The 25,194-nt window shown below is 48.3% G+C and overlaps 1 protein-coding gene across 1 annotated transcript in view; it reads right to left on the bottom strand.

Annotated features, from left to right (window-relative positions):
- Positions 1–3,342: 3,342 nt before the first annotated feature.
- Positions 3,343–25,194, bottom strand: part of PASD1 (PAS domain containing repressor 1) — a 33,132-nt gene continuing 11,280 nt past the window's right edge. Inside the window, exons 9-20 of the mRNA XM_026079825.1 lie at positions 24,573–24,655; positions 20,835–20,941; positions 17,667–17,814; positions 15,652–15,733; positions 13,404–13,527; positions 12,516–12,625; positions 11,845–11,931; positions 10,192–10,350; positions 8,427–8,636; positions 7,249–7,463; positions 5,217–5,424; positions 3,343–3,735 (exon numbers count right to left, since the gene is read on the bottom strand). Coding sequence (XP_025935610.1) covers positions 3,565–3,735; positions 5,217–5,424; positions 7,249–7,463; positions 8,427–8,636; positions 10,192–10,350; positions 11,845–11,931; positions 12,516–12,625; positions 13,404–13,527; positions 15,652–15,733; positions 17,667–17,814; positions 20,835–20,941; positions 24,573–24,655 — 1,704 coding nt within the window. The 3' untranslated portion in view covers positions 3,343–3,564. The remainder of the gene's footprint in view (positions 3,736–5,216; positions 5,425–7,248; positions 7,464–8,426; positions 8,637–10,191; positions 10,351–11,844; positions 11,932–12,515; positions 12,626–13,403; positions 13,528–15,651; positions 15,734–17,666; positions 17,815–20,834; positions 20,942–24,572; positions 24,656–25,194) is intronic.

The following is a 25,194-nucleotide window of genomic DNA, read 5'->3' as shown; positions in this document are numbered from 1 at the left end:
CAAACCTCCTATGCCCCTTGCAGAGCAGCCGTGTGCCGGCTCAGCTGGGCCGCCCCAGCCGTGGCCGGCACTGTGCAGCCCCATGCTGCCGTCAGAGGGGCCATGTGCGTGGCACAGCCCGTGCGGGGCACCCGCCGCCTGCAGGACTGGCGCAAGCACCCCCCTGCCAAAGGAAAACCCCAAACCCCTTTGCAGACAGGCTTTGAAAGCTATAGCAATGCTCCTCTGCCTTGGCTACCTCCCTGCCTGGCCCTGTTTAAAAAAACAGCCCAGCCCTCCCCAAAGCAGCCCCTTCCCCACCGCAGCCTCTGGCATACGTTTGCTTGACACCTGCCATGGTCTGGGCTCATTTACAGCAATGTGATGCTGCAAAATGGCCACTGCATTGCACTGGCATGATACAGGTTAAGCAGGCAGGAGCCGTGCAAACGCACAGCACCCCCCCCCCCCCAGCGGCTGCCCTCATCAGCACGGGGGCACAGACATGGCATACCCGAATTTGCTTTCCTTTGGGCGTGTGCAGGTGCGTGCGTGTGTGCGTCTTTTCCTGCCCACTAACATTATGTGCCAAGTTTAGAAAACAGCCAAAAATAACATCCCCCCTCCCCGCCAAACATCAGAACCGTCTTCGTAACTTGGGAATGAGGACCTTCTTTACAAAAAAAAAAATCCAGCAACCAACCTATATGTGTGTGTGTGTATATATATATATATATATGTGTGTGTGTGTGTGTGTGTATGTGTATATATATATCTATATCTATATATATATATATATATATAGGGTGTGTGTGTGTGTGTGTGTGTGTGTGTATACACACACACACACTCACACACAAAAAAGATGCAAACTCTCTCTATATGAAATATATATATAAAAACACTATATATATTTAAAAATATATAAAAAACTATATATTTATATTCCTAGATGTTACTGCAAAGGCTGAGGCAAGTGCTGGTCGCAGGCAGCGCAGGCGTGGGGCCGGCGCAGCGCTGGCTGCGGGCGCTTGCTGCGGCCCCGGCGCCCCCAGCCCACACGATGCTCCTGAGCACAAGCTGCCTGGCAGGAAAGGCCACTGCGCTTCCCCAGGGCCTGGGCYAGAGCCGGGCTCTAAGGACTAAGGGTGCAAACGGTTAGCATTTCAGCTCCAGTCGCTGTTTGAAGGTGGTGCGCCACGTCCTGCCGCAGGCTGGGCCCCGGCCCTGACGCCGCCGCAGCCACTGCYGTTGTTTGCAGTGGTTTGCGCTGTGGGAGCCTGCCCCAGCCGCACGCGCCCGCTCGGCGACACCAGCACGGCCTCCCGGCCTCGGGGCTGCTGGGCACCCCCTCACCGCACCCCACGCGGCCCGAAATGCGGCTCGCCTGCGCCTGCTGCGGTGCCCCGGCATGCGGCGCCCAGCCAGAGCAGCCGGGGGGGGGGGGGGGGCCTGGGGCCGCCCCCTCCCCTCCACTCGATCTGCAACCAAAAGCCGTCCCGCCGGCATCACTGGGAGGTGTGTGCCAACACGGGAAGGGCTCCTGCAGAAAGCTGGGGGTCTCACCACCCTCGTCTGCCCCCCCCCCATGTCCCATTAATGTCCAGCCCCAAACCCGAGCAGCCAGGCGTGCACAGCGCGCAGCTGGTCCTCCTGCCAGGATGGGCCACAGGGCACATATTGTCGCCCTGTCCCCTCCCTGCCCCAAGACAACCATGCAGGCGAGACGCCAGCCGGCCCCAGCCCCGACCCTGCAGCGTTGGGGTGCAGCCCCCAACCCCGTTCGCGCCCCGCCGCGGGGAAATAGCGCCTCAGCCTCATCCCTGCCTTGCTCGAGCTAGCTACAGCTACAAACACCGCAGTGCAGCTCTAGCGCTAGCCGCACACTGCTCTGGCTCTACCTTTCTTTTGTTTTCTTTTATTTTTGCATGCTGCCGTTCCCCCCTCGCCCCCTGCGTGAAAGGCAGGGCTGCGCGGCATGGCTAGTGCCCAAGGCTGCGCGGGCAGCGGGCGTCAGTGCTGGGCTGTTGTGGTGGAGCAGGGAGCCAAAAAAGAAGCTTGCACGGGGCGAAAAGCAAACAAATGCAAAAAGAAAGAGAAAAATACATAAAAAGCTTTGCTTAGACTAGACAGAGGTTAAAAACTAACCCATCCCTCAACTTTGCTCTGACTGTCAGCTGGAACCTTGCTTCTAGATGAATTTGTTCCTCACTAACCCTTATCTTGGAAAGCTCATAGTAATGGCATAAACCAGCTTCTACATTTGGGCTTGACCAATGCCCAAAGTTAGCACTCGGTTACCAACCTCACCTCAAAAATGTACATTTTCTTTTTTCCTTTGGAAAGACACAAACAGTAGGGACATGTTACTATACACCCACTGAGGAATAAACTTTTTTTTTTTTCAATTCATAAATATAAACATATATAGCTAAAAAGTGACAATTTACAAAAATACAATTTATTGCTGACCCTATGGGCTTGTAGCATCACTTGCGTCATGGTGAGTATGAGTTTTAGGTTTGTCAAATTGAAACACGACCTAGCAAAACCACAAAGAAGTTTGCTGTCATATTTTTTTTTGTTTTTTAGGTGTAAAGAAACATGTGCAGCAACCCCCACTTGAAACAAAATAGCAACAAAGTAAGAGCAAGGAATCTTTGTCTGTAACCTGAAAAAAAAAAAAGGCTACAGGGAGTAAAAACATATAAATTTATCTGCACTTGTTAACCAAAAAGTGAAGCGTGACAAATATCTTACTAGTTGTGCCATGAACTGGTATAACAAGAGTAAGAAATTCAGGCAAAAGTGGTGTTATGTGAGTTAGCAGCATTATCCAATCTTCTGGAAAACAAAAAATTGTGGGCTTGAGGTATAGAAAAAAGGAAAAAAATCCACGATGGAGCTACTACACCAACACGAGCTACGTACACATTAATCGCATGGCATCCTGCTGCCCGGGGTCGTGCGCGCCCCTCCCAAACGCCGGCCGTAAATTCACAGCGACTCTCAGCGCCGAGGTCCTGCACGGGAAACATTTTTCTCCGTTGCAAAGCGAGCGCCCAGGAGCCCTGACAAACGCCCTCCCTGCAGCCGGCCGCGCGCGTGGGGGCACGCAGGGCTTGGGAGCCCAGAGCGGCGCCCAGGCGCCCGCGGCGCTTCCCTCCCTAGGCAGCTCCCGCTCACCCACCTCGCAACCGCGTCTGGAGACGGCCCCGGCGGGCGGTGGGCCACCCACCAGTCACCGCTCGCCTCCGTAGCCTTTTAGCACTTCCACTTACGCTGCCCTCCCTCCAGGACAGACACAGACGGGAGCTGGAGCTACTCACGGCCGAAGCCTCCCGCGCGCCGTGGTCTCGCCGTCCGAGGAGTCCCGGCTCGGCTCGGCGGCCGCTGCAATGCCAAGGGCTGGCCGCATGGAAATGCTGATGGACACGGCCCCCCCGAGCCCTCCTGCGGGACCTTCCCTCTGGCCACCCCTTCCCGCGGGTCCTCTCCTCCTTGGGCGGCACCGTCCCTGTCCTGGCCCCTGTCCGGGCGCCCAGCTGCTGCGGCCGATGTCCTGCCACCATCCCGTCCCGGCGCTCACGGCAGCTGCATCTCCGGCAGGTCGGGCAGGCTGCAGGGCTGGCCCTGCGTGTGGYGGCTCGGCTGCTGCGGGTGCACAAAGTAGCCCATGGGACTCTGCTGCGGGGCGTGAGATGGCTGGAAAACGCGCTGGTTTGGTGCCCCTGGCACCGACTCGGGCCCTTGCATCTGCAGGGGGGCAGGAGACACGGGTCAGACAGTCCCCTCTTGCTGTGGAGGCCAATGCTGAGGATCTCAGCAAGGAACATGAGCCACATCCCCAAGGCCATCGCTACCCGTCAAGGTTATAGGTTGCAGGCATGCAGTTGGGTCACTGGTGTTATCAGCGTGACAAATGGTGCCTGGAGAGCACAAAGGTGAAGCAAGACCCACCCATGCTGACAGATCTCTGTGGAACCCAGCAGAAGACTCCAGCAGGGAYGGAGAGCTAAAAAATGGTTCTTGGAAGTGCAGCAAAATCTGCCGGCCATGCAAACCTCCATTGTCCGCGGGAAGGATCTTCGGGCAACAGCTCAAGAGGCTGCAGAGCAGCTTTGTCCCTGTACCACCCGAGGCCCTGTACCACCCCAAAGAGTTAGACCTGCTGGTTCCTCCCTCAACAAAGGCCACTGAAGCACCAAAGCCTGACTTTCTGTTGCACTGAAGTTATCTATTATCTCCTCCCCAACACCATCACTCTGCTGTGCATAGTGTTAGCCCATGGGACCTCCAGGCCATCTGTGAGCACGTGTACCTGCAGCGCTGAGCGTTCTTGTCCCATGTGCAACTCTGGATAAGCCACTCGGTTTTGCCTCCCGAGCAATGGAAGCAAATACACCCAGCTCCTGCTCGGGCTGCCTACACTCCCCAGCACTGCTGAGCCCTGTGTGCACRCTCAGAGGTCACACTTGGCAGAGGGCCATCACACCAGCTGCCCTCGTGCCACATGCTAGGGGCCGACTGAGGAGTCCATCAGCTTTCCGGGTCCCATTCTGCATCGGCCGACAGCAGTGAGTCAGTGCTTGCTCAGCGCAGTCCTGCAGCAGAACCGCTTTCAGCTTCATCTACCCGTCTTGCTTTGTTTTTTAATATCTTTGCCAAAAGGACCATACTTACCTCTGCCAGCCCAGCAAGTCCTGGAGAGTATACTACTAAATAATAATTTCTAATAAACAATCCCTCTCCTTGGCAGCGTTATTGATTCGGCATGCACCGATGAAGCTGTGCTTTGCAAAATCAAACCCAGATTTTTGGGTTTGAACTCCAGAAATTTTTGTTGTGAAACAATGATTTAAAAGAAAGAAAAGACAGCAGTTGATGCAAGAGCCTTGCTGTGCTGAGAGGTAACAGCAGGAGGCATATTTTCAAAAGAGCCCTAATTCCTTACCATGTTTAACTCTTACAAACAGATTCCCAGGGGAGCTCCTCTCGATGAGGAGTTGTAGTTGAAAACCTGGGCATTTCTTTTGGACACTAAGTGGTAGCTGAGTTCTTTGGAAAATATGGCCTTGGACCTGGGTACTGAGCAAGCCTGAAAAATGCTGAGGCCTTGGGTATGTTTAGACACAATGGGAAGAGCAGGCACGTGAGATTTGATTAAGGTCAGGTAAGCTCCATTTCTCAAAAAAACAGCCTTGTGCATACTTATAAACCTGTTCCCAGTCCATTACCTGAAGGTAGAGACGATGCTGCTGAACCTGTTGCTGTGGCCACTGGTGGAGATGAACTGGGGTGCTTGTCTGGTGGGAAGGGAAACTGGTGTGTGGGATCATCAGCGATGGAGAGAAAACAGGCGACGGGGCTGGAGGTCGGACTGTGCTACAGGTAATCGGCTGCATCTGTATTGGGGGAGGCAAGAGCTGCTGCTCTGGGACGAATCTGCCAAGAGAAGGAAAATAAAGCATAAGAACACAAATCCAAAACCACCCCGGGAACAGACACTGGAGAACGCAGGCGCTCAGAGAACTAGACTGGAAAAAAATTTGTTAAACCACACAGAGTCTGCCAAAAAACGGGCTCCAGATTTCCCCCTCTCCATTATGCATTCCAGACTGGACCTGGAGAAAATGAAGGGTTTTAAGGTTGTACGTCTCCTCTGTGACTTTGCCGAACACTTTAGGCTTTACAAAAGCTAGAAAACAGTTTAAAATATTTTTAAGGAATTTTAGTTACCATAAAGTTCATTCTAATTAAAAAAAAAATGCTCTAGTCACTTTTTCCTCCTAACCAGCTTGGCTTTTTTTCTTTCTAAGTCTAGAACTGTTTGTGTTTGTGTGACTGTGCACAAGTTTTTCAAAGCAATTTTCATAGCCATAAAGTGCCCTGCTAAAATAATGTATGAAAGCAAGCATCAGCAAAGGCTTCCTTCCTTGCTGCCTGCTAGCACTGCTCGGGGTGGATGGATCCTGCCAGTAGCAGCAGGCATGCTGGCGTGGACAGACTGATCCAGCAACCTGTGGTGCAGTAAAAACAGAGGCCAGACAGGGAAGGCAGATGTTCAAATTCTTGATTGCCAGTTTCTAGAAACAAATCCCTGAAAAAACTCCATGCAAGCACGCAAACCATCACTACCACCCTGAAAAAAGCTAATGAAGTAGAACTTTTTTTTATCACCTTGCCTGATGCACCCACAGAGGTGAGCTGAAACTTGCTAAATCTTTCCTGTAAGAAATAATCAGCTGATGTTATTAACAGCACAGATTGTTTTGCTTTATTACAAACAAAAGGCTCCTCTTATAGATACCTGCATAGGCTTTGGAGAGAAGGACACATTAAGCTCCCAGGCATCCAAAGAGGCGTCCCCAGCATCTCAGACTGGGCCCTGGACACCGGAGACGTTTGTGCGCTCTTCTAGGTATGGCTACAATTCACCTACTGCTATGACTGCAACTTCTGCAGCCTCAGACGCCGGCGGAGACAGCTAGCGCTGCTGTGACGGCACGGGAACGCTGTGCCAAGCAGCCCACGCTGAGCTCTGCGCACCCGCGGCACCACTTTGCCTGGTGCTCAGTCCCTCGGCGCTGGCACGGGCGCTGCCAGCATCCGCAGCGTGGACGTGCAGAGCCCGGGCAGACAGGGGACCGGGCGCGCAACCAGGCGCTAAATGCCATTACAGCTGGCACTGGGATATAAATAACCTGAAGGCTTTTATAGATGGAGAGACCGCTAGGCGACTATTTTGTTTTTTTTTTAAAGGATATTTTGAAATGGCCGGATCCTGTCAGACAGCGTGGTAGAACGTGTCTGCAGCTACCTCCCTGAAAGGCAGCTGAATAATTTGTGGGTAGTTTCCAGATTTGTATAAAGAAGTGGTTTTGCCACAGCATTCTCTCAGCCAGAGAAAAGGTGCCCTGGAGCTTCAGAGCAGGCCAGGCGCAGGTCTGGGCAGCGCTGCCCGGGCTGGTTTGCCTGTCCAGCCCCTCTGACAGCAGCCGATGACCACAGGTGATGAAGCTACGTGGACAACCGCTGGGAAGACGGAGAGGAGGGGGGGCCAGGCCCCGGAGCGTACGGCACGTGGCCTGCACGCACACCGCGCTCACCGACCGGCCCCGTCTCTGCGGCGGGACCGTCCTCGCGGCCCTGCCGCGGCACCCAGAGGCCGCCGGTCACCCCTGCGGGCGCCTGCCCCCCTCGCGGCCCGGGTGTTGCCATCTTCCTATCAGCGACGTCAGGATGGCCGGGCCAGGGCTGGACGCGTACCTCAGACTCCTGTCCTGGCTGTAGTCAGCCTGCTGCTGCCTGTCGCTGACTTCGGTCGGCATCTGTGCAGACGCGGTAACGGGATGTGCTTGCGAAAACACCATGGGGTTGTTGTAGAGGGGCATTGAAATGCTCGTCTGTCCCGGCAGACACGTTTGCTGGCCTTGGCTTCCTCTCATTAGGTGCTGCTGCTGCTGCTGCTGCTGCTGCTGCACCTGAATGCAGACACAGGCACACACATCATTTTTTTTAAAGCTCCCTACTAGAAGGCTAAAATAACTCCTTTAAATATGCAGTTGGCAAAAGGACAATTAATAGGAGAATGCCCTCCCTGAACAAAGCGACAACGACRGTGCATCTGCGGAGGACAAACAACCCGTTTGCACTATCGCCCGCGCAGGGCAGGCACCGGGATCCCCAGCTGCGGAAGCAGACGGTCTCTTGCTAAATCAGAGCAGAAGGGCAAGGACAGCTGAGGAGCGAGGGAGAGGGGAACAGCTTAAGAAGGGAGAAGAGCTGCAAATCCAACCCCCCAAGAAAAGCTTCTAATGCTTCCTTAAAAGCAGTAGTTTTCAGTCTTTTTCAATTTTGGACACCTAAATTTTTTCCCAAGGAGATGTGGCCATCTATGTATTGGACTTAGGTCTAGTGAAGATAAACTTGTTTTTCAAAGCTAACTCCTAGGCATTCCCAGACAGAAAAAAAAACACTCTTTTAAAATTATGCCTAGTTCTCTAAGTTATTAGGTTGTAACTCTCACTGATTACGAAAGATGCAGTCTGGTGTAACTGACAACGGAAATGAGTCAGAAGGCCAAACCGTTCTCCTACACAATTCTACCGAAGTTAGGAGAAATGCTTTCAATGGTCTGCAGTGATTTAATGCTTTTAGGCTACTGAGCGTTTGTTTTTTTTTACAATGGAATGACATCACTTGCAGTTTCCTCTTGAAATTCCTCTTGACATTTCTTAATGCCAATTAGAGACTAAAACATGCACATGGGAGAGAAGAGGGACCACAAAGGGAGGTGCAGGTACCAAGGGCTACCTTCATCCTAGGTCTAACRCCGAATGAACAAGGTGGCATTGTCCTACACATCAACTTTATCCTGAGGAGCTGACAGGCAATTATTTAAAAAGCCAGGAAAGAAGCATGAAGATAAAGAGGAAGCTAGCAACCTGGGAGGAAGGGCCACCAGGTTCCCTGAGGAATTGGCGTGGGGACGGTAAGTGAGGGCCACAGTAGTGTTTTGTCCCAGTAAGGCCTTGCTGCTGCGACTTCTTGGCTGTGCTTTGCCTGGTTGTCCCAGGCTGCTGCTGCGACGGCCTTCTTGGACTCTGGTGCGGCACGTTGTTAAAGACTAAGGGTATCGGTTGCTGCATCAACATCTTTAAGAAAAAAGAGATACAGGAGTTGTCGTGGTTTATACACTGTTTTCTTGTTTTAATGACCTGCTCGACTGAGTAACAGCAAGCTCTGCTCAATGACTAATATTGTTGGCACAAAAYGAAACTGTCCCTGTGGTCTGCATTTCCCTCATCTGATAAAGAAGCTTTTCAGGGTGATGAAGTGGAGAACATTTCAGCTCTGCCTGCCTAGCTTTGGGGTGGCTGAGGTCGGGGAAARCTAGCATCACTAGGAGCTGGTGGCCTGCTGACGCCGCCGACACCGGGGAGCGAATTCCTTCGCCTGCACTGCTGCAGACTGGCACTGCACAAAAGGGTGTTCCTGCCCCTTGTGCATCTTTTACATGGCGGGAAAAACACTTATTTTCCCAAACAACAAAGCACATCATCTTAACAGCGCAACCACCCTTTGGAGCCCACCAAACTACCGCCCCCCTGGGAGCTGGGGAGTCAGTCAGCCTGGGCAATTCCGGGGGAGCTCAGAGGGTGCWCTGAAAATCAGAAAAGCAGCTGCGGCCAGGCACGGGTTTGCCAGCAGGGCGAAGGGACTGCTCCCATTGCCTCGGCTGGCCCCGGACAGAGTGAAGCCACGCTGTCCCTGTCCTTCCTCCTCTGCCGTGACCAGCCCAGCGGTGCCGGCACCGGCTCTGGCAGAGCCTCTCCTCCGGCCGGTCCTCCAGGCAACGCTGGCCCTCGGGGTTGCAGCCCTCCTGCAACGAGAGGAAACCTCCCAGCTGACCCAGCAGCTATTGCACAATTACCACTAGATGGTGCTTCTGTTTTGCTACCAAAATTTGGGTTTTCTGCGGCTTCTGACACTGTGGTATCAAGCAAGTGGTACTGAGAATCCAGTGCTGTCAGGCAGTCTCTTACTGCCCCCGGACACGGCTGGTCGTGTGCGTGCTACTGTTTATCGCCTCCTTTCCTTCACACCCACTGCTGCTGCTGCTGGTGCATCCAAGAGGCCACCCCCGACAGCCCGTCCCCGTGGCTTGCACGGGCAGCTGYAGATGTACGAGGCTTTACAGCACAGCAGCAGCCACGCTGAATCCGGCAGCAAAGTGAACCGCGAATAACAGCAAATCGAATATTAGCTTGTGCCCAAATATTTATGCAGAGCCATGACTGCTCCAGCCCCATTATGCCCATCCCATTCATAGGAGTGGTGTGAGGGATGTGGGAATGGGACTAGGGGTGCAGCAGGGTTAATCAGCCATTAAACCTCGGAGCAATTCCTGCAGAGGGTGCTTTTGATCAGTTTGATCACTTCTTTAGGACTTTTTTTTCTTTCTCCAAACCAGGAAAATTTCTGATTCAACACTTAATGGATTCTGATGCCTCCTCTCTCTCAGGAGATACCTTTCCAGCCACACACACATCTGAGACTGTACTACCAATCTAACCAGAGCTCATTTCTAAATACTTCTGCTGCAGACAATTTTGTTACTGATCCAAGTGCTCAAAGGCAAAGCAAAGGGTCTGTGGGTCCCCGGAGAGCAGAGAGGTGAGCACCAAGCACCCACGGGTGGCTGCGCACCTGCAGGTTGGAGTCCTGCACTAGCTGGAGCTGCTCCTTGATGACATGCAGCTCCTCTTGCTGCGTCTTGATGTCAGCTTGCAGTATGCGAGTCCTCTCTTCCAGCTGCTCTTTCAGCTGATGCATCATCCCCAGCTGTGCGGGGAAGTGGTACACTGGCTGCGGAGAACAGAGAACAGGTCACAGGCGGGACCAGCGCTGCTGCTCACATTCACAGTGGTGCTGGCTTCAGAAAAATGACGGTGCCTGTGCAGGGCAGGTGGCTTCTCGAAACATTATTATCTAAGAAACAGCTTTTGACATAGAAAAGATGATGCTGACAAAAAATGTGAATTGCTTATTTAACCCAAAGTGCTACCATATTACTAGAATGGCAGCACAATGCTGGTTCAGTGGCTGTGGTTCGCTTCAGATCTCCTTCTGCTACACTTCTGCTTAGATGCAGCATCTGTRCATGTGATTCCCCTCCTTCTTAAGCGTGATACTGTGCTGATTTTGGACCTCCTATATTTTGCAGCAGACATTTTGAATTCTAAAACTCCCACAACATCTCCGGCCTGGAGGTCCAGTTCTGCTGTTCACTGTATTTCCCAACAGCCAGGCTTAAACTGGAGTGTAATCCCGCCCTGGGACCCATCCTTAACATCCCATGTCAGCTGTCTTCAATCCCTCGGTTATGTTCTGGGCACTCAGATACTGGATGTTTACTACATGACCTGTGAGGACGGGACTTCACTGACTAGTTATGATTTACTGGCTCCCACTTTCTTCCTTTTTTTCCCCTTGCCTATCTCAAACCCTCCGTGACACCACTTTCCTCTACCAGTTCTTAGAGTCAGTCGCTAATAATTCAGAGGTGAATCTTCAGCAGGCCCTAACAGCCTGGAAATATCTAAATATTCTTTTAGACTGGTCATTTGTTGTTCTACCTGCTCTGTCTCCTTGATGAATAAGTGGTGGTAAGAGTCTTCTCCATGGCAGAGAGAGAAATAAAAAGGGCATCGAACACTTCAGCTTTTCCACTTGCCCCTGGGAGCCACTTTGGCCTCATGCGGTGAGTTGGATTGGCAAGGGCAGCCACAGACCCTGGCACGTGGATAGGTGCAAAGGATGGAGAGCTCGTTCTCCCCAAGGTGTGCCAACCAGCATAGAGACACCAGCATGGAGAGGATGAAATTATCAGCATGAGGGTAGGCTGCTCCTCCCAAGAACAGGAAAGGAAACGAGGTCCATGCCGTGATTGCCTGGAGTCCCAGCACGACCCCTGCACTGCTCCTGGAGCAGCGCGAATGCGTCAGCTCCTGCCTAGAGCTGGGGGTAACACCAAGATCTAGTCCTAAGGGGATACAAAGACAGAGAGCTCTAATGTCTTCCATGGGAGCTTTCTAGAGACATGCTTCTCACCTCAATTTTCGCTAACCTTGTACCTGTCACTCCTGTGTGTGTTTAATGGCCCTCACCCAAAGGGACACCTGAGTGACCTGCTCCAGTGGATGTTCTGCACTACCTGCATGGCCAGAATAGCCCTGCACAGCCAGCCCAAACCTCTTCAACCCCCATCCAGCAACGAGGTGGAGTRCAGCCCACTGGAGCCGCTAAATCTGCCCAGCGGACTGGACGTATGAGTGCATTTAACACAAATAAAACACGTACCATCACAGCTTGCTGAGAGGGAACTGCTGGCTGAACCACAGGATGCTGACTGAGGTGGTCAACAGGGGCTTGAGGAGTTGCTATGGCCTAGAAATGAAAACTTTGCCTTATTTTAGGTCCACAGCACCTCTACTGTACAGTGCCAGAAGACCTGCTCATTGGTGTTGTATCAACTCCTACAAGCCATGCAAACTTCACTGATGAACCAGTGCAATTAGAAAATTCCACATGGAGGTTTGAGGATGTGTCTAAAGGGAGAATTTAACCTCCGACATGCCTGCTTGCTAATTGTAAATCCTCAGTTTGAACATTGTTTAAACATCCTGGATGAAATTCATTTCACATGTACAAACTCTGAGAAAACTGGGCTTGTGGTAGGAGAATGCATGTGGCCTGGAGGAGCAAACTGACTCCCAAAAGACAAGAGGCAGCCATGCAACCTCTGTCCAGCTGCTCCACCAGTGCTGAGAGCAGGCAGTTCCTTCACAGCACTGGGAAATTCCAACTACCCCGAGGCCCAGCATAGACAGAGATGGGATCAGACCTCTCTGAGGGCTCTGCACACCCAGCTGAGTGGGAGATGTAGGCCCGTAAAGCTCGTCGCTGCAGAGAGGCTTTTCACAGCTCATTTCTTTGTGGCATCTGTCAGAAAGGCTCATAGGGCCACCTACCTGAGTGCTTCCACTTGATGCCAGTCGCAAGGCTGCCTTCTCCGATTGACCCATTGGCACTGATGGCCTGGTGGGAGTGCTGGTGTCTGTGTGTCGCATTGACGATGTGGCTGGAAAAAAGAAGGTTTATTGTGATATGGCAGCAATCAGAGGACCTAGTCCRTGCCTGGCTACCCCGGCTAAGCCTGAACTCTGCATACACAGATGAGCAGCAGCTACTGCTGCTTACAGCCAAAGGCTGTTGTTGGTCCTTACCAACACATCTGCAATAATAATTTCCTAAACATGGGAATTATGCAGGAGTCAGCTCGAGCTGAGCTGGATCCCTAAACTGCTTGTGACCGTTGTCTCTCTCGCTCCCAGTCTAACTAGCATGGTGCCTTTCTGATGATAACTCCCTGTTTCAGCTTTCTCTAAGTGCTTCTCTCTGTTTCTTCAGAGAGAGCTTTTCCACTCTCCCTCTGTCAAATATTTCAAGAGCAAGCCCACTGAGTTACTTCCTATGCCATGGTCCAGCAAGGGCATTGCGGTTGCCTTGCTGCAGCATCTTAGTGCAGCGAGAACGTTCATAGCAGTTAGTACGAAGTCGCTAGGCAAGGCAGCCTTTTATGCTCCATCTTGAGTGTCTTGCAGAAAACTACAATGATTTAGAAGCAGGGATTAACTCTCCTACAATAAAAGTTTTGTCAGTGAGCCAGGGGCTCCGATAAACAGTCAGATTACTCCAGCTTTGTAAAGTACTTCCTATCAGCTGAGTCACAGCAAAGAGCTACAAGGAGCCACCGGAAAACTCCCAGCCCAACTCCTGAGGGCTTGCAGGTTGCTCTGCCCCTGAGCGCYGCTCCTCGCCCTCCTCCTGAGCGGCCCCCGGGCCATGCTGACACCTACACGCAGAGTCGGAGAGTGCCGTATGCGAGGAGCGCCGGGAGCTGTGGGACGAGAGCGACACTCCTTCTCGGCTTGTCTCCTGGCTGTTTCCGCACTGTGTCATGTCCAGGTAGCTGCTGTGGCTCTGTGAGGGCAAAGCACAAGCAGCAACGCTATTAGTAGGACAAGGAACCATCGAAGGGGACCTCCTGCATCATTCCTCTCTCTGACTGCTCGTTTTCAGGGAAAAAAGCTGAGATTGGGTTCTTAGAGGGCCAGCACTGCAGTGTAATAGCACCAAACGCTGCAGCAGCCACTCAGGCCGTTCAGTGGTGAATTACTCAGTCTGCCCTCGGTATTCACGCTGAAGCACAGCRTATCCAGCTGCAGACGGGATCCTCAGGATCGCCCCCAGGTACGCCTTGGCCCTGGGATGCTGACACGCATTTCTGTTGCAAGCACACAGGACAGGGACCTGCAGCCCTGGGTGCCCCCGAGTCTGGCACGAAAGAGCCCTGCTTGGCATCCGAGCCGCGGGGACTCGCTGCGTGGCAGTCACCAGCAGCAGTAACAGCACCCCGTGTCTCCCCAARCACACACTTGTCAGCCCGTGAGATGGGGCGAGAGGCTTCCCTGACCRCACGACGGGCCGATGCCCTGGGGACTGCACCCCTCGCCCCGCGCTGCCACGCTGCCCGCTCCTCCCCGCTGGCTGCCAGCGGAGCTGCGTGCAGATGGAAATACACTTTTATAATTAGCTGCCTTCTGCCCAATTTCTTCGGGAATGTCACAGTTCGTTGGCTCTAACACACTGGGGCGTGGTGGCAGACGTAATGAATGAATACAGCAGGAGGAGCTGGCTGGGGAATGGTGTAATTCATTGCAGACACAAGACATGGTTGGGAGGAAATGTGGACCGGTGGCATGGGGATAGCAGCTGCAGCCCTATGAGGAAATACAGCCAACGGCTCCTGCCAGGGGACAGGTAACAGGTGATGCTAAAAGCCATAACCCTGCTTGCCTCTCCCTTGGGAGTAGTCACTCCGAGCAGGCTGTTGTGGGCAGGAGTCTGGCAGCTTATCTGTGGAGGCGGATAGCCTAATCTAGTAATTATTAACGGCTATGGAGGTCTCACACCAAAATAACAGATGCCACCTGGCAGGTGGTTTATGGCAAACAGCCCCTAACTGGATGGCTAGTAGGAGACTTTCCACCTCCCAGACGTGGGTGACCATACTGTCCACGGCATCACCCGCCACACGCCTCCCTGGGAGCTCCCCAGCTTCCAGTTTCCCTCAGAAGATGAAGCAATTGCTCCCTCTGCCTCTTCTCCAGATACCAACACCTTACACCAACAGATGCAGCTTAATGCCCATAGAAAAATATCTCAGCTMTTGAGAAGGGAGGGAAAGAAGACACGAAGGAACTGTGCTGTGGTGAGACAGAAGCTGTTTGCAAAATGGTTTTTGCTCAAGTGCAGAAAGGTCTTTGGGACAGCTTCCCCTGCTCTTCCCCCTGAACGGTTTCTGTAAAATAATATCTGAAGAGCAATGAGGCTAATGGAATGATAATTACACAACAATCCACTTAAAATCATTTTGATTACAGGTCTTATTTGTAAACTATAGAGAAGAAGAACTTAATGTAATTGAAATGACCCTGTTAACTGAACAGGCATTTTGGGATGCCAGACTGATTCAAGCCACGGCAGTTATTGCYCTGATCACAATCCTACGCTGGATGGGATCCTGCCCAGCGGTGGAAATAGAACTGGAGTCTGGCATAAGAATCAATGCATCGTTTCCCCTTCCCTGCCAGCCACTGTCCGATCGCTACCCATGAGCCAGCATTAGCAAAGGAGGGCCGTGCTCCCTGGGGTGCTGCCCTGCACTCAGATTTGCTGTGGCTGAGGAATGGTGATAAGGACATTAACGTATGCTCCAGCTCCAGCTTTATTATTCTCCTTCTGAACTGAGTTTGTTTCAGTTATCATTTGAGTAAAGGTCTCAGGAAGATCTGGAAAAGCAGAACAGTAGCAATGCAACTTCTGAATTTGCAATTTTATGCCCGAACAAAGATGGGGCAGTTTAGAGCCATGCAGCATTAAAAATTCTCAGGGTCTGTTGGAGTCATAATTCAACAGATATCTTGGAGGGAGAGGGGAGTAAAGGAGAAGAAGGAAGAAGAACAGATATTTTCCTAAGATTAATAAGCAATGGCTCTGTGTGAGTTAAAAGCCTATTCATTTAACTGAGAAGGCACACAGTACCTTTAAAGAGGAGGATGCCAGTTCAATTGATGACTCTTCAAGGCCAAGATCTCGCCTTCTTTCAGCTCGAACTTCTGCATAACTAAAAAAAAAAAWTTTTTTTTTAATCCAATTGTTCAGTGGCAGGTCTAAGTTGTCCATGCAAACATATGCACAGGATATTTACTTTATGGTAACCATCCTGACAAACAGGTCCCTGAAGAGTTTTCAGTTGGAGTCACTGACTTTGCACAGCACACACACACACACACTCACACACAAGGTGCTTAGAGGAACATTGTTTTACAGCCTTATGATCTGTGAATAAATGCAAGTGCTGAACATCCGTAGATTAGAAACAGCAGCGCAGTGTCACAGTCCCACTCCGTACTCGCATAGGGTCTATGCGAGTAATTGCACTAGTAATTCCAAGCACAAATGTAGGCATTCCTTCACACATTTTGGCCCTGCATGCTTTAAGGCAAGACTAACCTAAAAGCAAAGAGCACTTGGTCTTTGAAGACAAAATAGGTGTCTTCATCCTCACTACCATTTTCTTAATAAAGGGGCTTCCCATTTTCTACAATCAGGCAGAAAAATGATCCTACAGCTTCTTTGCAGGTAAACTGCCATAGCAAATGTACATTCATTTTCTAGCCTGCCAATGATCAAGATCAATTTTTTGCATGTTGTACTGGAGCTCAGCAAGACCCACGGCAGTGCCAAGGAAGGCCAACACAGCTGCGCGTGATGCCCAGATTTGCCAGAGACCGACCCCCTTGCTCAGGCGGAGGACCCTGTTTCTGGGGGGGTGCAGAATTAAGCCAGAATTAAGTTTGCTGAAATATTAATGGACCATAGCCTTTGTGGGGGGCAATGGGAGTTGCTGAGATGAACTCACTTAAACCACTGTAGGCACTGAGTTTTCCTCAATTCACTTTTTAAGACTAAAGTTCTATTACCTTGTCCGTTTCAATAATACATCTAAACCTTCGGAGACAGAGTTATATTTCAAAGTCTATTTACGACTATACCACTAGATATAGTGGTATATCTAAGAGGTACTGGAAGCAGAAAGAAGAAACAAGTTCACGTACAGTAAATTCAGAACTTAAAGTGCAGCCGAATTCCCTGAAGGGAGGCAGAAACAACACGGTTCAAAAGCAATCTCTCTATAAAACATTTGCTTAAAATAGCATGTCATGTAGTTTATATCAGTACACACAATTCTAACCACTTAGACCTGTTTATTGGTGTAAGATGTTCTCAGTTTGCATTCGAGAATATCAAAAATAATCCTGGTCTACTAGTGTTTTTTCTTTCAGATGTTTGAAATAAAGGAGGGGGAGCAGAAAAAAATTCACAGAATGATTCCTGCCAGTGAAGAAAGAGATATTGAAGAACGCATTTACTCAAGTTCATGGATCAAACCAGTATGTTGCTACCTTTTCAAGCCTTCCAGTAGTTATATTCTCACTGTTAACACACTGAGCTGCCAGGGGTAATCAGCCAGATTCCACCCCAGAAGGTGCGAACCTTCCCCCCCAGCTTAGCCGGGCAGTGGTGTTCTCTGAGTACCAAACAGCTTCCCACTAGGGGGGGATCATGGGCTAAATTTTACATTACGAATATGGATACCAGGACAGCAGCTAACATCCAGTCATAAATATTTAAAGCTCTGATCAAAAGGTTTTGTGGGAGATGTATGATCCCATTTACACTCATAAAGCTGTCTGATTCTTAATAGCTTTAATCCCTCATGTGACCATGTCATTGTTGGGGACAAAAGTGGAATGCACCATACTGAGAGACATGGCCAGCTGCGGCTTCTAGGCTTTTGGTCCAGTYGCCAAAAAAGAGCAATGAAAACACATTATGTTTTTTTCCAAGTTTCCTATCATAATAGCTTTCTATAATTATGCATCATCTTAGTGYGTCAAGACACACAGCATATATTTGGCTAAGACAAAACAGAGCTGGAAACAATACCGCAGAGCACGGTGGACACGCAGCAAGGGTGGGATGGTTATTCCTACCTAACCACGAGGTGGGTGCACACGATGAACTCAGGCTTGGAGTTCCACTGGTGGTAGGTGATGTAGTAGTGCGTCTGCAGCCAGATCCACTGCTGCCCTTTGGTCAGGAACCTGTAGTAGCAAGACTTGCCTTTTCCAAACTGCATCACTGTTAAATAAAAAGAAAGGAATTAATAGCAAAAAAAGAGTTATGGAGATTTCTTAATGTAACAGTGATTCATAAAATACCCTTTCTCCTCTTGCAGGCTGATACTGCACTGAAACTGCTTTTACTGCTTTATAAACATGATACACACACACAACCACGTACTGAATTATTTGGGTTCTTTTTTTTTGTATTTTGAGATTGTTCTTATAGCCAGTTACTGGCAAAAGCAGGCACTGAGCCTCTCTGAAAAGAATAAACAACCTCGATTAAACAGGGTATTGGCCTTTCACAAGTACATGAGAACGCCCTTCAGAGATGGTGGGCTCGAAGACAGGATCCTAATTATGGCACAAAACAATACGATAGTGGAGTCTAGCAGTTTAACTGCTTAGACTTAAGCTGTTGGGGTCAGGTTTTCTTCTGTAAGATGACCTAAGTACAACAGACCTGGTATGTATATCGGGGTATGTTCAGAAAAATGACAGGTGATGCAGTATAACAGGACCATAATGAGGGAACTACATTAATTGACCACATTAATTGCTCCCAGACTGCTGGGAGTACAAAATAAAACATGCTCATTTAAAATACCCATAATTAATGCAAATAAAATACTCATAATTAATGCAAAGTGAACTATAAGCGTGGTTTAAGCAAACCCATTCCACTTCACACTAGGCAAGGTGCCTGCCCATGGTGGTAAGCCTGGCAAATGAGAACTTGTTGAGCCACAAGTATTTTTACTCGCCTGCACATCTCCACATTTTTAAGTAGCAGGACTAACTTCTTTAGCAATTCCCATTAACAGTGACAGGCTTTAGACGAAACATTTAGAGAAGGTCTTCTGGTTAACATGCCATGCTGGGAACCATTCAGTTCCTAGCCCTGTCAGCGATTTCCTGAGCCATCTCATATAAGCCATCTTGCCAGCACCTCACTTTTCCCACTTTCATAGCAAGATTAAAGATCCTTTCCTGCAGGTGTGCTGTGCAAATATATTTTTAATGTCTAAGAGGTGATCAGTTGCTAACAGAGAGGTGGGATGCAGACCGCTAAACAGAGGAGGTCTCTGTGGAATGATCAGACTCTACTCTCACATAATGCAGTTAGTATATACATTGAATTGCGAGCACGTAATAACAAAAGGACATTATCTGCTTAAGTATCTCACTTCTGTCTGCACGGCCTTTTTAAGCAAGTAGCAGTAAAAAAGTACTACAGTTGAGAGCAATTAAAAATATTCCTTTAATATTCCCATCTCTGTGCTTGCTGCACTTTACATAACTTGTGTCTAGCCACTTTCACAGCTTCTTCTGTGTAATCAGCCAGGCGAACCGCTTCCCCTGCTGTTTGTTTTATACACAGCGTTTTGTCTTGATCAGTGCAGAAAAGGCGAGGGGAAGGAGGAGTGGGGAAACTGGGCACTTTCAGAGTCAAAGTCATCTTTTCCACTCTCTGTTAGATCCTATAGTATTTGATATGCATGGTGGGTAAGTGGCAGAGATGGGGGCAGTTTGCAATTCACGGTCAGAGACAAAGTCGCACAGGCCTCTTGACTCGTGTGCTGGGGAGTCTGTAGAGTTTCTTGGTGTCCCTGCATCATGCTGCTCTGCATCTCAGAGCAATTATAGTATCCCATTTTCCCCACTCTCCGGGTATCCTTGTTTCCTTTTGACAAAACACTCTCCTCTCAAGCAGAGAGTAGATAGACCAATGGAGAGTTTGCCCAACAGGAAACCTATAAGCAATACTTCTTGGCAAAATATCTGATTACCTAGATACATTTTACAAAGTGCATAGCTACTTTTCACTACACCCCTCGGCAATGCAAACCAGCTGGAGGACAGATGTAATTCTGGTTCAATATCTTATTCTGAAGTGCATGTAGCAAAATGGAAAAATACAGTCTTAAGGCTAAAGCATCTCACACGCTCATCTGGTAGGAAAACCGCACTGGTTATTAGACCATGTTTCCTGTCACCTCTTGCCCTTCCTTACGTCAGCTCCAGCCTTCAGTGGGACATGGTGTTTCGGCAGCATGCTACACTGCAGCAGYAGTCAGGCTAAGCGCTCCTTTGGATCTGGCTCCACACAGGCTCTTGTAGGACACAGTATTTCATGTAGAGTCTCTGGTGTTCACACATCAGCTCAGGAACCTCCAGAATTGGACAAAACTATCTTCACAAAGATGCAACACCAAGAAAAATTTGGGCTGAAAGCTCACAGACTTTTCTTCCCCCACAGATGTTCCCAGTGGAAGGAGAAGTCCCCATTCCCAGCAATCAAGCCAGTGTGGTCCTGGCTGGACCCAAGCTGATCCTGTGTGGAGTGCCTTGGACTGAGCATTCCCAGGTGTCCAGGGTGCCTGCGCTCTCCAGGGATGCCCCCAAGCCCCCTGCTTCAGGCAATGGGGAGCTGGCTGCAGTGTTTTTACTCTTCAGGCAAAACTACTTTGAGATCGATAGAGAATAAGCTATTGTAGCCCACAGGGAATCTGTAATTGGTACTTCTGTATAAAAGATCTGAATTTCCAGAACCATTTTACTAACAGTAATTGAAGTTTACAACACCTAATTGCACAGATAGGCAATCCAGATGCTTCTTTCAGAGTGCATTTCAGTGAGCCGAGCCTGCTGGTTCACGCCAGAGCCGGTGGGAACAGAGAGTCCCAGAAACTGTGGCAATCARCAAAATCTGAGGGATCAGGGCTGCTCTCTTAAGCTGGGGCAGAGGGTGGAAAGTTCTGACTGTCCATTCATAAATCTAATCTCACTTTCAGACACCTGTGTTCAAACAGGATACCTGCCAATTTGGGAAACCTGCGCAGACAGTTCCTGATCTGCGTGAATTCTACAGGGATTCAACTTCCCAGTGAAGCATCAGCTAAGATAATCTTTTATGGAGAGAGAGAATTCCCTTTCTCCCCCAAAAAGGATGCCTTTTGTGATGACTGTAAAAGGTTTTGCACAAGTGAAAAATGAGACTGAAGTCAGGCACGCTGCAGAAGGAGAGGAACTTACAGTGTTCATGGCACCTAGCAAGAAGCTCAAGGTCATCTGCGTGGTAGTAGTCATACCCTGACGTTCCCAGGACCTCAAAGGGTAGGTACCCTATGATAGGTGGAGCCCTAGAAGGAAAGCAAAGAGCAGGTAGTAAACACAAGACCTGATACTGTGACTTCATGGTAGACACTTTGCAATACTAACAATCAAAACGATCTCCTGCAGTCACTTGGCATAGAAACTGGGAGTGGATATTGACCTTTTCGTATACAAGCAAAAACCAACACAGGAGATGTAAAAATTGAGCAAATGAAAAGGTGTCTGTTTATTGTTTCATAGCCTATTCATTATGTGGGCGTAAAGAAAAGCATGTACGCATGCAAGTGACTCAATTCATTAAGCATGCTTGTTAGACATGTAGCTTGAGAAACACTATGGATGTTCGTGTGCATATTAAAATGGAGCTTGAGTAAAATTATCCAGTAAGTTGGAAGTAAATGCCATCTGGGTATTAAATGAAGAAGAAAGAATAAGTGGGAAGCCACAATGTGTGTCAGGACCTGCTTAGGTAAAAGAGAAAGTAATTGTTCCCATGGAAAAACTTGGGAAACTCAAACCAGCAAAAATGTTTCTAGGCTGGCAGTAAAGAGGAGAATAGGTATGGGGCTAATTTTAAGGACTGTTATTTCTCTGGTAGGTAGAGAAGGAATCTAGGAAGTGTGGAGATGTGCAGGGGGAAATGACTTCTCTGACTATTCTGCTATTAAGTCTAGATCTAGGCAAAATTTAAGATTCTTTTTTAAATGGTTGTCCTAACAACACTGAGCTGTACACAGCCTGCACTGGAGCCTGCTCGCTTATGAAACAGCACTGAAAGGTGAGGCCAAAAATATGATGTTTACATCTACTTCCTAYTCCAGCAAGCTACCTTCTGTCCTCTAGCACACAAGCGTACTCCTGTTTGCATCAATTAAAGCACCGCGTGTACTCTGTGAGGCAGGATTTGACCATGCTGTGCTAATTCGGCATTTTGCTCTGTCTATTTGTTTTGGCTGCTGGATGTGCTGATAGCATGAGGATCACCTGCCAAGTTCAGTGTGTACCTTGGGAATAAAGATGGCAGTGTATTACCGAAACAGTTAATGTTTCAAAACTGGGACAGTCTGAAGGTGTCATTGCCTATTAAACATGCCTCTTACACTGCCTTTCTCTTGGTGTGTCAAATGACCCTCTTAAGGAAGGTGAATGCCATAACGTGGCCAAGAATGTGAGCAAAAATTATTTAAGTGTAAGTACATTTGGGTTTGGATGCATTGACCCAGAGACCTCTGGGGGTCCTACTGTCTTGGCCAAGCAACCCAGCTCTAAATCTATACTCTTGGAGTCTGATAATCTCCTAAAACTTGCCCAGCATAATGACTTATCGGGAAGAACCAGTCTTCCATATTCTCAAATCTCTTGAAACAGAGAGCACTTAATACACAGTGGTCTCTATCACAATACAGTCTTATATATTCAAATAGCTTTGTATAGAGCACTGTGTTCCTTTTCTTCATGTGACCCAGATTTCTGTTAATGATGATAATATGTGTGTTTATTAAAGTGTCTTTCCTTCTGTCTCTTTAGCCAAATGCACCAATGCCTCTTGGGTCCTTAATGACGTGCTTATCTTCATGACAATAATGTCTTTCAGATGTACATCAGATAAACATTTTAAGCCGATCAGAAAAGTACTATGCTTTCATGATTTTCAGCAAGACTCTTTAAATTAGAATGTAACCACAAAATGCTTCTAATCTGTCATTTGACAAGGAGCTGGCTTGCTTGTGTAACAGTCTGAAAGTGTCTTGGTAGTTCGACTTCCAGCCTTCAACTGGCTGTGCAAATGGGACTGCACAGTCTTCTCAGAGCTTCTCARGCGCGAGATTGGTGACCGAGTCAAAAGCCTGAAGAACGGGACTTTAAACCAACAACCTCCCAGTGCAAAAACTGCAGGATGCGGCTTTGCAATCTTTAATTACATGAAGGGAAAATGAGGAGAGGACCACAGGACCGAACAGAAATAGTTCATTATCAAAGTTCACAGGTTTTCTTCCTTTACACATGCCTATATGCAGATTCAGAATGCAGGTTTTCCTAGTTTTCTAATGTTTATCCAGATATGTGGAGTGCTTTCTGCACCATTTATCATCACTCCACTTTGTATCATTGTCATATATATTAGTTTAACGGCTGAAGGTCGGGTTCCAAGCAATGCTGTGTACCCACTGCTCCTACAACTGCACCCATCTCAGCACCACGCCACGCGAGTTGACRTAAATAAACAAGAAACAGCTAAATATTCAACAACATTTCACAGTGTGCTAGAGATCCTGAGGCTTGTACTGGATAGAGGTTTGAATGAACGATTAAATGAGACAAACCACATRATTCCTCTCTCATTCTTGGGTCTGTGCTCACCGCTTACATCCGGCGCTGTCACAAACTCTGGCTCAGCATCTACAGTAACTTAATTTACTCTCAGTAACAGTGGTTTCCTCACTGGGGATATCAGAGGGACCGGAGCGGCTGCAAGCACCCAGCAGCGGAGAAACTCCTCTCTGAGTCATAACYCAGATTCATCAAAAGATTCTTTGATACGTTTTAGCAAAGCTCTTACTTGCCTGATTCACAGGAGCTGCTGGGGCACAGCCCTTTGGAAAACCAGCTCACTTATTTAGATAGAGAAATAAGGGATTTAGGAATCTAACATTAATCACCTGCTTCTGAAAATGTGGGTTATTGGATAGACCAAATAAAGGAAAGCAAAGTTCCTCCAACGAGATCTAGATGACATGAATAATATACAGACTATCCCAAACCACACAGCATTAACTATAAGGCTTTTGCATGGACGATTCTACATTTCAAGGTCTGATACATGGAAAACACATCTTGCCTAATACATGAATGCAAATTCTATTTATATTCTCTCTCTCTCTCTTTCTTGTACTAAATGTGCAGATGATATTTAGGTTATTTTTCCCCACAATAAGACTTATTTTGTACTCTTCTTTTTCTAGTGATGATTACCTTTGCAGGGCTTGTACTCTGCAAAGACAATTGCTGCTGCGCTCTGCGGGATAATGGAAAGGATAGGATTTTGCRTTGTGTTCATGCATACATGCCAAATATACAGAAGGCAGAGCGAGCAAAACTCTCCAGCTTCTTCTGAAGAACATGAAGCCTACACTAATCAACTCAATAAACTGATTCCAGTCTGTTTCATTCCCCAAGTCCTATCCTAGACCATCATACTCTATTTAGTCAGAAATAAATCTGTAATTAAAYTGTCTATTCCTCTGCATTTTCATTTTTTATGAATTCCAGCATTTATCAAGGTGAAAATCTAAAGCTTATTGATACAGTGAAAAATTTAGAAAAATTCTTGGAACATGTAGATGGAAAACAGAGGAGCTAAACCAATAGAGGGAACAGGACATACACTGCTCAGTTTCAATAACTTAATATCTCAGTGAAGTTGGACATTTTTCTAGACATTTTCCCTTCACTTTACATGGTTTTTAGTTGCCTAAAACAAGAAAGAGGGCAAAGTCTTTCAAGAGGCCTGATAACCAATAACACTCTGAACTTACTTAAGTAGTCTAATTTAATTAGAGCTATTCCACATGGGATGTCAGGCAATAGCTACACAGAGTTTTCTATTTTTAAACTACAGTTTGTTTATTCTTCATTGACCAAAACCAAATCTCTTACCTGTGGTCCAAGAATAAAAACTTCCATTCCAAACTATGCCTTGATGTAAATTCTTCACATGGCTCTTCAACATTGCAGAGCTCCTGCAAACAGTTGGCAGATATTTAATTATGTGAAATGACAAAAGGAGCCCTCTCTCAAGAGTAAGAATACACCATCTCAGTATAGTAAACGCCAGCAAAATAAAGAGATTTAAAAATACCTGATTTTTTTCCTCTGAGGAATGTGCAAGCCTTGTTTTATACATGCATGAACTGATGAAAAGTGCCTGAATAATTTACCCTGGGCTGAGTCACTTTCAGAGCTAGGATAAATAGCCTAAGGGCCTCATCTTGCAGTCTGCAGGCAAAATTCCCCCTGACTTTTTTTCTGAATATTGGTAACTGAAGATGGATGCCAGCAGCAGGTTCCAGCTTCAAACCAAGCTTGCTAATGCTCTGTCAAGCAAGAAACATCTACAGTTGTTATCACTGTTGTTATTGCACTGTGCCACAGGACACTTAAAGAGCAGAAAAAAAGGCTCCATGAAATATGATGTTCGGGGTTTAAAGATACGAGTGGCTTTCTTACACAAGGGAGCAGTGCAATGCATTTCTTTAGTGGCTACAACTTTTCAGGTGGT

The sequence above is a fragment of the Apteryx rowi genome, unplaced genomic scaffold, assembly GCF_003343035.1.
Source record: "Apteryx rowi isolate R43461 unplaced genomic scaffold, aptRow1 scaffold_115, whole genome shotgun sequence".
Lineage (NCBI taxonomy): Eukaryota > Metazoa > Chordata > Aves > Apterygiformes > Apterygidae > Apteryx > Apteryx rowi.
The sequence above is the reverse complement of the archived record's forward strand: the minus strand, read 5'-3'. Positions and strand labels throughout refer to the sequence as shown.